This window comes from Manis pentadactyla, chromosome 2 (genome assembly GCF_030020395.1).
Source record: "Manis pentadactyla isolate mManPen7 chromosome 2, mManPen7.hap1, whole genome shotgun sequence".
NCBI lineage: Eukaryota > Metazoa > Chordata > Mammalia > Pholidota > Manidae > Manis > Manis pentadactyla.
In genome coordinates, this window is record NC_080020.1 from 107154021 (window position 1) to 107167785 (window position 13765).

General features: G+C 48.0%; 1 protein-coding gene across 1 annotated transcript in view; it reads right to left on the reverse strand.

Moving 5' to 3' along the window:
• Positions 1-5964: 5964 nt before the first annotated feature.
• Positions 5965-13765, reverse strand: part of NIM1K (NIM1 serine/threonine protein kinase) — a 58416-nt gene continuing 50615 nt past the window's right edge. Inside the window, exons 3-4 of the mRNA XM_036910907.2 lie at positions 10119-10387; positions 5965-8023 (exon numbers count right to left, since the gene is read on the reverse strand). Of these exons, the coding sequence (XP_036766802.2) occupies positions 7274-8023; positions 10119-10387 (1019 nt within the window). The 3' untranslated portion in view covers positions 5965-7273. The remainder of the gene's footprint in view (positions 8024-10118; positions 10388-13765) is intronic.

Sequence of the window (13765 nt, forward strand, 5' to 3'; positions counted from 1 at the left end):
TACTTTCTCTGTGCACATTTTCACCTCTAGGTTTTTTGTTTTTATGAACACTAATGAGTAAGTTTAACACCATCTAGAATTCCAAATTTTCAGACAGCTGCTTTTGATACTCCTGTGACTTAGTTGAGACTCTTCATCTCTTGTCTGCTACTTCAAGTGTCCTGAAAGAAGCACTAGGCTGGAAGTGGATATGGCACAAGGAAAGTAACAGGATCTTGAATGTAGAGCTGTGTAATCTTGACATAAAAGTAAGCCGTTTCCTTAAAATTCTAGCAACTGCTCCTAATTAAATTGTAGGTTCCTTATTTTTCCTAATTGGTGGTAGAAGAAAATAGTTGACCTGTGATTCCCCCCTGCCTAGAATTATCATAAAGACAGTAATTTGGTGATTATGAACACCAACCCTGAAGAAGTTTATCACCAGGGCTTTCGTTTATAATAAAAAAAGCATTTCATTTTAAATGTTTAGAAATAAAAGAGGAATTCATCTTTTCTTTGCCCTAGTTCACCATTGTGCAGGCATCTATAGTTATTAAGTGGGTTTTGAATAAGCGTCCCCTTGCCTCTTAAGTTTTTCACATCCTATTAAACTAGAACCTCCAACCCATTTTAGCAATACCTTGTTAATCTTCAGGGTCTCGTCTCAAGAGTCGCTTCCTCCCTGAAGCCTGCCCAGATCACCATACTCAGTAGTAGGCACTTTTCACCCTGTGTATTAATTCCCTATTCAGTCCTGCCAACTCATACGGGGTTTGTTGCCTGCCTACTTCAATTCAGTACCACACTCACCAAGGCCTACTGTTTTCATCCACCCTGCCTTTTCCTGCCTTAAATGAGCCAAGTTTATTCCAACCTCCGAGCCTTTGATCTGTGCATCAGAAACCTTAGACCCTACTTCAGACCTCTGTTCTGCCTTCTACTCCAGCCACAGCTGTGGCAACTGCCTGCATGCGGTCTTTGACCAGGATATCAGAACATGTTAGCACCTCATCTGGGTTCCTGCTACACTTCCTTTCACTTCAGCCACACTGATCGGACCCCCACAGAACTCATTCAATACCCACAACTTCACAGCTCAGAAGTGCAGAGGAGTTAGTGCCTATGTGGCCACCCTTGACCAGTGGTTGATGCTTGCTGGTGGATAAATGCTTCTTCCTTTCATCTCGGGCAGACAATTCTGAGAAGCATTCCAGAAGGTTCCTCAGAAAATGTTGCAGAATCAACTACCAGTTGCCTATGGCCAATTTAGCAATGCATCCTTATGTTGCTTTTCCTCTTGTGTTTCACTGCTTGCATCCCCTGCATCCTGGGATCATATAAATAACTTAGGTGCAAGCTCTTGTCTCGGTCTGTTTGTTTTTGAGGATCTCAGCTAAGACAGTTGGTACCCAGAATAATCCTATAAAGCAGGCTTCGGGATAGGCTGTAGCTGGTGTACTTACCAGCCATGGTAATCACCCCATTGCTGCTAGTAGCATGATGACACCCCCCACTCCTACCACAAGATGACCAACTTAGGAACCTATGAATATGTTACTTGTATGGCAAAAACAGGTGTGATTAAGGTTAAGGACCTTGAGATGAGATTATCCTAGATTGTCTGGATAGGCCTAACCTAATCATATGGGTCTTTAAAAGCAGGGAGACTTTCGGAGCTGTGGTCAGAGGGAGACATGGCTGCAGAGGATGAGAGATGCAACATTGCAGGCTTTGAAGATGGAGGAAGGGGACCATGAGCCCAGGAATGTGGACAGCCCCTAGAAGCATGAAGAAGCAAGGAAATGGGTTCTTTCCTAGAGCCTCCAGAAAGGAACCCAGCCCTGATGCCACCTTGATTTTAGCCCAGTGAGACCCATGATGAACTTCTATTTCACAGAACTGTGAGGTAATAAATTTGTGTTTTAAGCCACTGTGTTTGTGGCAGTTTGTTACATCAATATAATACCCAGGCCCTGCTGGTGAACAGGGCCCGGATGACCCCTGCTGTGCAGGAGCAGTGCAGTTACCACCGGGATGCACCTCTAGGTGTAGGAAGATGTCCTGAATCTTGTGGTTTCTGTGGTACTTTGAACAGACTGGGGCAGTGATAAGGGGGATTTGGCTAGCTTTCATTAACTGTTTGGGACACCTGGGGGAAAATGACAGGCTATGTCAGCCAACTATCAATTCAAGGTGCACTGGGAGCCCAAGGCCTTTGGGGCAAGGGTTAAGGAGAGCCTTATCTCCTGCAGCAGAAGGAAAACTACCTAAAACTGGCCCAGGATTGAACTGTAAAGCTAGCTGGGCTGCAGAGTAGATAAAATACTCAGTCTTGACAATTCTTTAGCAAAGTCAGAGCCTGGATAGGAAGTGAGTGGGACAGGGGCCTAAGTAACAGTAGTGTGGCTGAGCCTGGAAATGTTGAAACCAGAATTCCCTCATGTGGGGCTGGTGGGAGCAGCTCATTCTTCCTTGCCTAAAGACCCTGCCGAGGTGTCTGGTGAGGCAGATGTCTGCAAGATCATGCTTGACGTCCTGGACACCATCTTCCAATACCCTTATTATTCTCCAAACCAAGAACCAGGTTAGGTCTCAACACAGCCGAAGAAGAGAAATACAACTTCTGGGAGGAAATAGCTTAGACACAGAGGGAAGGGAATTGCAGAACTCGGGTAGAATGCACTGTCAGGAAGCAGAGGAAATTGTGTACAGGTGGATCTTGAGGATGTTGGGCTGGGGCAGAAGCAGAGGGAAGAATATTAGGATAAGGACGAGTTAGTTTATGATCATGGGAACATTGGCCCATGACTTGCAGTCAAGGACACCTGAAGCTGGTCCTTCCTATAGCTGGAGTGGCTGCTGAGGCTTGGGCATGAGTATAGCGAACAGTGAATGAGGTTGAGGTGGTGGAACCGCCATGGGACAGTATTAAGGAAAGAGTAGGGAAGTTCCAGGAGGTGTGAAAGTGAAGATGGGTTCATTATGTGAGAATGAAGAACTGTCTAACTACGTTCCCTGGGAGGATATTGCCTTCACAAAGTCAATAAGGAATGTACTGCAGATGGGAGCAGCGTCTATGGAAAGCTCGTGACAGCTGCCCACTTCCGGGGTGGGGGCGTTGACGGTAGGAAATGCTGCCACAGCACTGGGCATGCTACTATCAGTGGGGATAGTGGGATTCTCAAATGGCAGAGGCCAGTGTCATCACTTAAATGTCATGGGGACATAGATATAAAGGACAGTAGGGCTGGAGTGGAAATCAAGCTTTGACCTGCAGGGCTTTGTGACAATGGCCAGTGGATCACAGAGTTCAGAGTGACAGCTGGCTGGAGTGTTATCTGACTTATATAACAAAAAAAAGAAAGAAAAGAGGCAAGCTGGTGAGCAGAGGCTGGTGTCACCTGTCATTATGAGAAGATCATAGTCCCAGGTGCACAGTGATGGAGAGGCCAGGTCTTAAGGGAAAGCCCTGATGCCACAGGTATATACAGTATACCCACCCAGACTTCTTAAGGGTTGGCTAAAAGGAGCTGCCCTAGATGCCAGTGGACCCTCAATACCATTATGACCCTGTGTGTGGATGGGGGCTTTGGAAACCAGGAGTTCTGCTGGAGTTCTGGCCAAAGCCTTATCTCCTAATGAGTCCCATCCTAGGGTTCTTTTTCCAGTCTACAAGAATATATTTGGGTTAAATATATTTAGACCCCTGGCCTGCAGAGGAAGAGCCATTAGGGGAGGAAGAGCCCCATGGAAACCTGTGAAACCATATCCTCTCCCTGGCCATGTTGGTAAATCATGAGCAATCATTTGAAGAGATGCAGCCATCAGTGTCACCATCAAAAAATGTAAAGGACACTAAAGCAGTGGGTTCCACCATAACCTTGTTTAGCATCCTAGCAAAAGTGGATGGATAGTGGGCTGCTGTTGGCCTGTGGTAGCTGCTAAGTCAGATGTGGTAGCTCTGCTGGAAGCCCCTAACATTGACAGGCAGCTGCCGCTTTGGAAAATGCATTCTCCATTTCCATCAGAAAGGAGGATCCAAAGCAGTTCACATTCCTCTGGGATGGGCAGCAATTCTCATACACCTTATTGCCCCACAGGCAATGTGAAATCTCCTGCTCTTACTCTGAAAGGACCTTGGTCATCTTGACATTCTGCAGACCACTGTGGTGGTGCACCGCATTGTAACAGCATGCTGGGTGGATTTGGCGGCAGAGGTGGAAAGTACTCTGGATGTCCTAGCAAAACGTGTGCTAGAGTGTGGGTGACAAACTCTGGGAAGAATTGGGCCTGCCACCCTGAGGAAGTATTTAGAGGACCAATGACCTGGGGCATGCCTGCATATATTCCTTCTACAGAGAAGGACCATTTGTACCACTTAGCAGTGAGACATAGGCACAGGGGTTAGTAGGCCTCCCTGGGGTTTGGAAGCACTATGTTGTACTTGGTATATTACTCCAAAGGGCTGTTAGTTTCATGTGGCTCCACCCCCTACCCCTGACCCCAACCCCCCACCCCCACAAAGACCCAGGCTTCGGTGCAAACTGCATTGCTGCTCTAGCTGTATACATGGCAGTTAGGAATACTGTGTGTAGTCTCTGCCGCAGAGAACTACTCAGGCTCCAAGCATGCTACTGGGCCTGAGTAGAGACTTTGCACATGATTATGGGACACTAAGGGACCAAACAAATGGAGCTGTCTCTTCATGAGCTGGGGGGCATTAGCAGACCCATGGAGTCATAAATTCAGACGGGCATGGCAGTGATTCACCTTTACTGGGACTGACATCTACTGAGGATGGGGATCACTGCTTCTGCCCACAGAGTACCCTCCAATTCAGTCGTGCTTTGACATAGACAATATCAGATCCATGGCCACAGTATCTCACAAACATTTTGCCTCAAGGATTGCTTTTCTGTCAAAGGACACTTGACTATGAGATCTGCTCATCTTACTATCTACCTCAACACCAGAAGCAGCCAGCATGAGTTGAGCAATGGAGTAGCTCAGCTACAGCACTAGCTACGCTGGGGTGCTGTCCTCCAGGATCCAGTACACGTGCTTTAACGGGCTGGTAGGGACATGTGCCCTAATGTTAAAATGCACAGGTCTGGAAACGGGTAGAAGTAGGTTTGACTTCATCTCCACCATAATCGGTGAACCACTTGAAGAATTTGTACTTGTGTGGGGAAGTTGGGGTTCCTATGGCCAGGATCCTCACTGAACTTAAACCACCTGATGATGTAACTGGCCTGTTGCTAGGCTACCGCTTCCACACCTGTAGGCAATAAGCTGTTATTGCGCTATATAGAGAGCTCGGCCCAGTGCTCTGGGTGGAGGCAGAGGCCTAGTGCTCAACCTGCCACCAGGAGAGCAAGCCGGGTAATAAACCCTTTCACCCCAAAGAAACGTTCTACTGTCATTTTCTTTGGTCACACTGAATCGCTAGCGAACTTGCTGAGGGCTGAAACCCATTGGCAAGACAACTGGTCTCCTACAACCTAGGCTCAGCTTGATTAGAAGTTTTGCTTCCAGGGGCAGGGGACCTGGTAAGGGTAAGGTGACTTGACTTCTACAAACACCGCATGGTCCCTGTGCGATCTCCGTGCCAGTGGATGAGCAGGCAAGGAAGGGGCTATTGTACTGGGGCAGATAATTGACCTGGATTATCATAAGGAGCTAAAGAGGAGTATGTCTGGAGCCCAAGAGATTCACTGGACTGCCACCTTTGGGCCTCGTGGAAACAGAGAGCAGGCCATGGCAGCAGCCACGGCCTGACAGGGCAAGGCAACTAAGGTCTCAGGTCCCATGATGGTCGAAGTTTGTGCCCTACTACCTGATCTAGACCAGCTGAAGTGCTGGTCCAAGGTGAGGGACTTCGGAATGGGTGATGAAGAGGGGGGACAGTCCAGCACCAGTTGCAGTGGCGAGCAAGCTCAGTCGTTGTTAAAGCGCGGTGCCCGACTCGCAGCAGCATCATCAAGGGGCTCGTCAGAAAGGCAGAGCCTGGGCTCCACCCCAGGTGTGCAAAGTCAAACCTCAGGTGTGCTTTAACGAGCCCTCCAGGAGATGCTGATGCCCCAGAACCTGAGAACCACAGCTGCAGCTTGTTCTCCTGAGCCCCCGCATTAAGTCCTTCCAGGTCCCATCCCCCTGGAAGGAGATGCCTCTGCAACAGATTTCATGGGAGGAATCTGACAGAGCCTGGGGTGGGCTGCATCAGGCAGCTCCTGGGTACCACTTCACAGCCTCTCTGCCACAATTCTTCCTTCAGCCACCGATGCAGTAACCATTTCCATGCAAGTCTGGATGGCTTCACCCAGGTCACACCTGACTGTGTCTTATCTAAGGCCAGTGCTGTGTACCTCTTACTTCCTGCTCCAAAGCTTCTCTGACACTAAAGCATGGGAAGCACAGGGAACCTATTTGGCACTCCTCAAACAGCATAATCTGCCATTAAATGTTCTTCCCAGTCGCACCACTGGGTAGCGAGGTACTTACAGCATCACCTGAAAGTGCAGGCAGGTGAAACTGTGGGGCCACTCTTGCCCAGTGGTGAACAGGAGCCAATGGATAAATGCCTCCTTTTTCCTTTTGTACCCTGGACTGCAAGACTGACACCAGTGCCTGTACCACTGGCCAACTCTCATCGGCTTTCCCTGGTCCTCTCCCTTGTCTGGCAATCTTGCTCTCTAGGATCACTTCCCAAATAAACTGCTCTACATGGAGCCTTGGCTTAGGCTCTGTTTGGGAGGAACCCAGACTAAAACACCTGGCTGCCTGGAATGCTCTTGGCCTGCTTTTCAAGAGTCTCATTCAGATTTCAGACTGTCATTTATTCAAAGAGGCCTCCCCTAATGACCTAATGCAAAGCAGCAAGCCTCTATCATCAGGTTCCCTATTTGAATTCTCAGTGTAGCAGCTATAACTATCTAACGTTTTTCTTTAAGAGATGATTTTATGGTAGTGTCTTTGTCCAGCACTGGAATAGCTTGCATAGGAGAGGGAGGACCTGCCTTATTACATCTTCACTCTTTCCCCAGCACCTTGAACAGTGCCTGGCACATAGGAGGCATTGGATATGTATTTCTTGATTAAATGAATGAATGCTAGAGTTTGAGAAGTAGACACAGAGAAAGCCAGAATCTGAGCTAATACACTTTTTGAGGAGAAAAACCCTTGTCTTAAATTTATTTAAAAATTACAAAAATGTCTTCACCCAAGTTGTCCATGAAAAAATTTAAAAGCAGCGACAATGCTCTTGGTTAATTGGTTACCAGTCATCTAATGCAATTTATAAAATTGAACAAAATTTGGATGTGTGTCTTATGCCTCTGCAGACACGGGACCCTTTCTTTAGATCCCTTTCTTTAGGGTCTGGTAGAATCATTACTGGGGCACTTTCCAAAGCCTTTTTCCTTTGGACTCTATGTAAAATGATCCGATAGACCCCCGTGATGGAGCTTCGGGCATCCCTCCCTTGGTTATTTCGAATATGCTCCTCTGTGATGCCCAAATGTTCTAAAGTGCTTTTGACCTCATTTTCTTCTTCTTTGAGAGTGCTGGTCTCTGATAAATGCTTGGGATCCAGCTGGAAAGGTTCCAAAGGGGTGGGGTATGGCACCCCCTGCATCCATTCATTGTTCATGATGGAGTCGATCCCGTACCTGTCGGCGGGTACGGGCTGAAGGACTCCCCGGATGAGGCGGAGGCAGGGCTCCGACAGGTGCGGGGGCGCGCAGTACGTGCCCTCCAGGATGCTCTTCTTCAGTTTGGCCACGGTCTCTGCCCGGAATGGCATGGTGCCGGTCACCATGAAGTACAGAAGCACCCCCAAGGCCCAAATATCCACATAAACACCGACATAGTGCTCGTCTCGGAAAAGTTCGGGTGCAGCGTAGGGAGGAGACCCGCAGAAAGTGTTCAACATTTCACCTTTTTTACTTAATGTGCTGAATCCAAAATCGCCCACCTTCACACAAGTGTTACTGGTATAGAACACATTTTCTGCTTTCAAATCTCTATGAATAATTTGGTTTTCATGCTGTGGAAGAAGACATAGGGAAAATCATCATTGTCAAAGTGAAATACCAACATGAAAAAAATGCATCAGTTGCTCTGAAACAGTGAGGTGATGATGATGTAATAACAGAAATGGAATGGAGAGCAACTTAAATCAGGTCAGCAAACCTCAAGAGCTGCCCTGTCAAACCTTTAGCCAAACACAACACCCACACCCCACAAATAGTCCAAAGGTCTTATTCTTATGTGGGGTAAGGGCTGGAGTCTGACCCACACATGTGAACTCAAGATTTAGTGCCAGAAATAAGGCCTGGATCCTATGAAACTGCATGGTCCCAAACACAATGAAACGATCTTGGGTTTAGAGGCTTCTCTGATCGGGTGATACCTCGATGAGGGCCGATACCGAGAAGGCTGGGAGCCCTCCCCCACCTTTCCAGCCATGCTCCTTCCGGCTCCTTTGTCTCCGCAGAATCAGTGAAGGGAGGAGGCCGTATGTGGCAAGTTTCTAGCGGACACCACTGTGGGTTGGGAGCACATGGCCACCCCTAGCCTTGCAGTTTGGGTCCAGCCAATCGTGAGGACCCTTGACCTGTTCAGTCCCAAGGGCTCTTGAGAAACGGTTTAATGTTACTTTTCCCAATGGGCCTCCTGGGGTGAGAAACCAGGCTTTGGGGCCTGACAGCTTGGTTAATTCTAAGTTCAACGATACCGGCAGTGTAATAATGTGAGTGTCAGTTTCCTTCTTTGTGAAAGTTGGATACTGACAGCCACCTCATCAGGTTGCTGTGAGACCTGTCAGGCATGCTTTCTCTGCAGTGGTCCTGGTACAGGGTCAACATGCTCAGTAAAATTCAGATTTATGTCTATGATCCACCCTTCCTTTTTTCAGAGGTGAGATTGCTGGGAGAAATGTCAGGGGATAGCACCTCCGAGGGCTCAGTCTGCACCCTCTACTACTGGGTTCTCTTCTGCTCTCCCAGCAGATTTCTTTTCCAAGTAGAATGTGGAAGACTCTTTCCCCATCTGCTCTCTGCTTGGTATGGGTCTGGCTTATTCCCTGGCCCTGGGAAAGCCCACCACAGCATAGGGCCCCTTAAATGACAACTGGTGGTACTGCAAGTCTGAAACAGCTCCCCTGCCCCCATTACAGTCAGGTTCTTCTCCCTTGCTCACTTCTTTCTCCGCCCCTTCTCCTTCCTAACTGCTATCTTGGGTCCCCTAGGTCGCTAATTCCCCTGCTAATAATTTGGCCAAGTCACTGATTCCATCCTTGCCCACAACATCCAGGCAGAGGAGTGAACTAGAAACAGCTTCTCAACCAGATCCCAGAGAAGCATCTCTTTTCTGCCAGTTGGACTGAGATCTGGATAAAGAGGGCAGCCCAAAGTTTTGCACTAAAGGAATAGTGAAAATAGCAGCCAGATCTACAAGTCAAGTTCCTTCTGTGTGTCTGGCAACACTGCCCATAGAGAGAGCACAAAAGGATCAGTTCCTGGAGGAACTGGGATAGTGTGCTTTAGGAGTCCAGATTTATCTAAAAAAATAATTGGACAACCAAAATAAGAATGACATAATCAAGTGGTAATGTGCAGAACAGAGAGGCAGCAAAAACTTCTGGAGATCTTCAAAGATAAGAAGGATTGGTGTGGGCTGACGTGCGATTAAAGAAAGTTTCAGAGAGTGACAGAACTGAGCTGGGTCATGATCTGTGGCTAGGACTTAGAATGTGAGATGTGAAAAGAGGGGAGAGGACATCCTAGACAAGAGTTGGGGAGGCAAGGTCTCGAAGCAGCGAGGAACCAGTTCTCCATGTAGTGGAAATGGAGTTGAGAAACAGATGCGGCCAGGGAGCAGGTGATGATCATCCTGCTACTCAGAGTGACTTGCCAACCTCTGCAGGTGCCCAGAGGCTGCCTGGAACTGGAGATCCCAGGAAATTGCCTCAGAGGCAAGGAGCATGAGCCCAGCCAGACTTCTGACTCTTAGAGATGGACTATTGTCTGTCTTTGTAGGACTAAGGCCCTCTGGGAAGCTTGGGTGTTAGTAAACTAAAGCCCCATGCTCTCATTGTGGGTAGAATGGGAGCAAGACTCTAATTGCTCATGCTCGCTCACCATGTGCTTCACAGCGGACACGATCTGGGAGAAGACGAGCTTGCTTTCTGGTTCTGAGAGCTTCCCTTCAGTGCTAATTTTCCCAAAGAGCTCTCCACCTCCTGCATACTCCATCACCAAATGAAGCTTGGATAGAGTCTCCACGACTTCGTAAAGACGGATAATGTTGGGATGGTGCAGTTTTTCCATGCTGGAGATTTCACGAGATAGTAGCCTTTGGGTTTTCTGGTCTAACTTGGTCTTGTCCAGGATCTTAATGGCCACCTTTTCTGGGGAAAAAAAAAAAAAGAAAGTCAAGGGAGGTGCCAGTGTTCATAGTAGCACAGACATTTAGAACTGGAAGGGACCTTTGTTTCACTAGACACAGAGGTTAAGTGGCTGTTCCCGAGCTCACAGAGCTCATCAGCAGTAATGACAGAAAGCAATTCATGAGTTCAGTGTAAGTGCTAGTCCTTTGGATCAGTCTGAGTTTTCCAGGTTTAATGCCAATTCCTGCCTCCCAAGGAGCTTTCATTTTAATGATCTTTATTCAGTTTTTTGGATAAAATTAAAAGTGCTTGGCTTAGCATAGAGAGCCCTTCTTAACCAGACCCAACCCTCTTCTTTGCCCACTAGCCCATGACTCCTGTCCACAGACCCGCCTCCCTGCACACGTTTTGGTCCAACTTTTTTGTTCCCCGAAAAAGATCTGAACATTCATGCCTGGGACTTTCCTCTACCTGGATCCACCTGGATCATTTCCTCTATCTGGCTCATCACCCCTTCCCTGACCTTTATTCAGGTAACTCCTGATGATCTTGCAAGGATAGCCTCAGAACCGCCCTCTTCCAGGAAGCCTTCTCTGACACCTGTCCTAGGAAGATCACCATGTCCAGGTTCGGTGTGTTCTCTGTCCTGTAACCTCCACACACTGGCCTGTCCGTGTTGACTCCTCATCTCTCCTGCCAGCCCTTCCCTGTATGGTGGGCTATGTTTTGTTGGCTTTTGTCGGTGCCTGGCACGTAATGTAACTGCACCATACACATAGTACTCGGTGTGTGTGGTGTTGGTAAGGGCATGAGGAGACCTGCACAGCAATGCATGGTTGCTGGGAGGTTTAACTGGACAATACCCAACTGTAGTTTGGTATTACGTATTGAGAGCCTTAAAAATAGTCACACCCTTTGACCCAGTCATTCCACTTTTGGCAATTAGTTGCAAAGAAAGAATCTGACATATGTACAGAATAGCATGTGTAAGAAGAATTCTGTGATACTGACAGCAGTTGACGTGTCCAACAAGAGAGATGATCAAAGAGTGGTTCACCTATCTCTACGATGGTACATCATACAGCTACCAAAATAATGATGTTGATCTTTATTTATTGACATGAAAAGATGTTCAATTTAGATCAAGAGAGGAAAAATTCAAATATACATTAACATAGAAAAAAAATCTGGCAAGCTACTCACCAAAATGTTTAGAATATTAATGGCGGGAGAGGGAGGGGCTCACGGATGGTTTTCCTTTAAAATTTTTTTTATTTACTATCTGTATTTTCTAGCTTTCCTAAAATTGTACAATTAATACAGATTAATTATGTAGTAAAATCATTACTGATTGAAAATAAATGAACCTCTGCTCCATACTTCACGTTTTGGTTTAAACTGGGTCAGACTTCTTATTTGATAAGCAAGAACTTTCCAGGCAAGTAAATTGAGAGGACGAGATCACAGGGCTCCTGCTTGACCCACTTGCAAAACAACTGCCTTGAAGAACTTTGGCACAGTGATTACCGGCATGAAGACACCTCTCGTTTAAAATAGGAGTGTTCTTGGTAAATTAAGTAGGTCCATTAGGGCTTCTGGAAGGGGAAGAGGCAGGGTTCGCTGGTGCCCGATGAAGGCATGCTTGTTCTGCGCTGGGGACGGAAGCGGCCAACGATCACCGCGCGGAGCGCGGGGGCTGCGCGACCTCGGCGGGTGCCCGCCCAGCGTGTCCTTCCGCCCTGGTGGCATCTTCTCTACTGTTCAGACTGTAGGGTTCAGAGTCCGTGCCGCCGCTAGAACAGAAGCTTCTGCTTGGTGTAGCCTGTTGGTGAGCTGTTATTTTAAGGGCTAGAATAATGAAGCCCATCCTCGGGTCTGGAGGGTGCTGGCAGCGCGACCGCACCTCCGCTCCGGGGCGTGTCCCCCGGCTGCACCCGCGCCCTGCGCTGGGAGCGCCCCGGGACCGGGTCGTGGTGCGGCTCGGGCTGCTATCACAAATCTCCCTTCTCACAGTCCCAGTTTAATTTAATTTTCTTAATTTTATATGTGAGTGGTCCTTAGCATGGGCTGCCCTGCCAGGGCCACAGCAGAGTGTGCGGGGCAGGAGCTGTGAGATTCCGCGCTCTGGGCGCCTCCTGGCCCCACTTTAGTCCCCACCTGTTTCCTCCACTTTGGGTTCAGTCAGATTCTAGCCATGCCTCAGAATAGATATACAATCTATATAGATAAAACATTCTGAATTGTCACTGAGTGGGAAACTGCTGTTCCGTGAAGAGCTAGGTCTCGGAATCCACTCTTCCAACAAATGTTCAGCGAGTACCTCCTGCGGCCAGGCATTGAAAGTCAGAGGCACCGGTCCTACAGCCCAGTGGGAGGAAGACTCGGAAGAAAGCCCTACTAGGAGTGCAGGGCATAATAGGAAGGGGCATGGGCAGGAAACGGGAAGGCCTCCCTGACAGAGCACGCTTAGGGTGTGACCAGGAGGTGAGGAGGGGAGGCCCACTGGCTGCGGGGACAGCACCCACGTGTGCCGGGTGAGACACACACTAGTGCTTGAGGACTGAGAGGAACCCACTGTGCTGGACACAGAATGAGGGAAATGTCCCAAAGCAGCCTGGAGCTGGGGGCAGGGGTCAGATAAGCAGAGCCTTGGAGGTAATTTTTAAAAATGTAGCCTTTATTTTTAGGGCAGTAGGAGGATATTACAAGGTTTTAAGGGAGAGTTGCATATATGATTTCCATTTTAGAATGAGTACCCAGGCTGCAGTGTGGGAAATGGATAGAGGAAAAGCAAGCCTGAGAGCAGACGGTGGTTTGGGAGGTGAAGATAGCAAATCCAGAGAGAGGACCCCCAGGGGGAGAGAGAGAAATAGACAGATTTGAGAGGTAAACCTCCCCTGTCTCCAAATTTAGTGAAGATTCTGACATAGGCCTTATCTCGGGCGGGCAACACATTCCTCAAACCAGAACTTAAACGCCAGTGTCTCTAGAGGCTAGGGTGGAAATGAAGTGGCAAGCTTATCATAAGCCCATAGTGGAGTCCATGCCCAGTGCAAAGGGGCAGCTGCTATCCAATATAATTACTGTTTGGAATGAAGACTCAGTGTTACCTAATCTGATTTTTTCAAGAGAAGCCAGACATCTGAATTTGAGTGCAAACATTCCAATCATTAAATGTCAGCAACTAATTTAAAATGCTAAACCTAGAATGGACCAAGCAAAATGTGACTGCAAGACCTAAGGGACAAGGGGAGGGAGCAGATATTAGAACCAGAGAGTGCTATATAGAGAAAACTAGCTTGAGAGGAGCTGAAACCTTCCATCTGGGCACACAGCCAGCCTGAGTCAACCTTCCAGGGAGGGGCTGCGGGACAGATATCAGGCCTCCCTCTCCTTCCT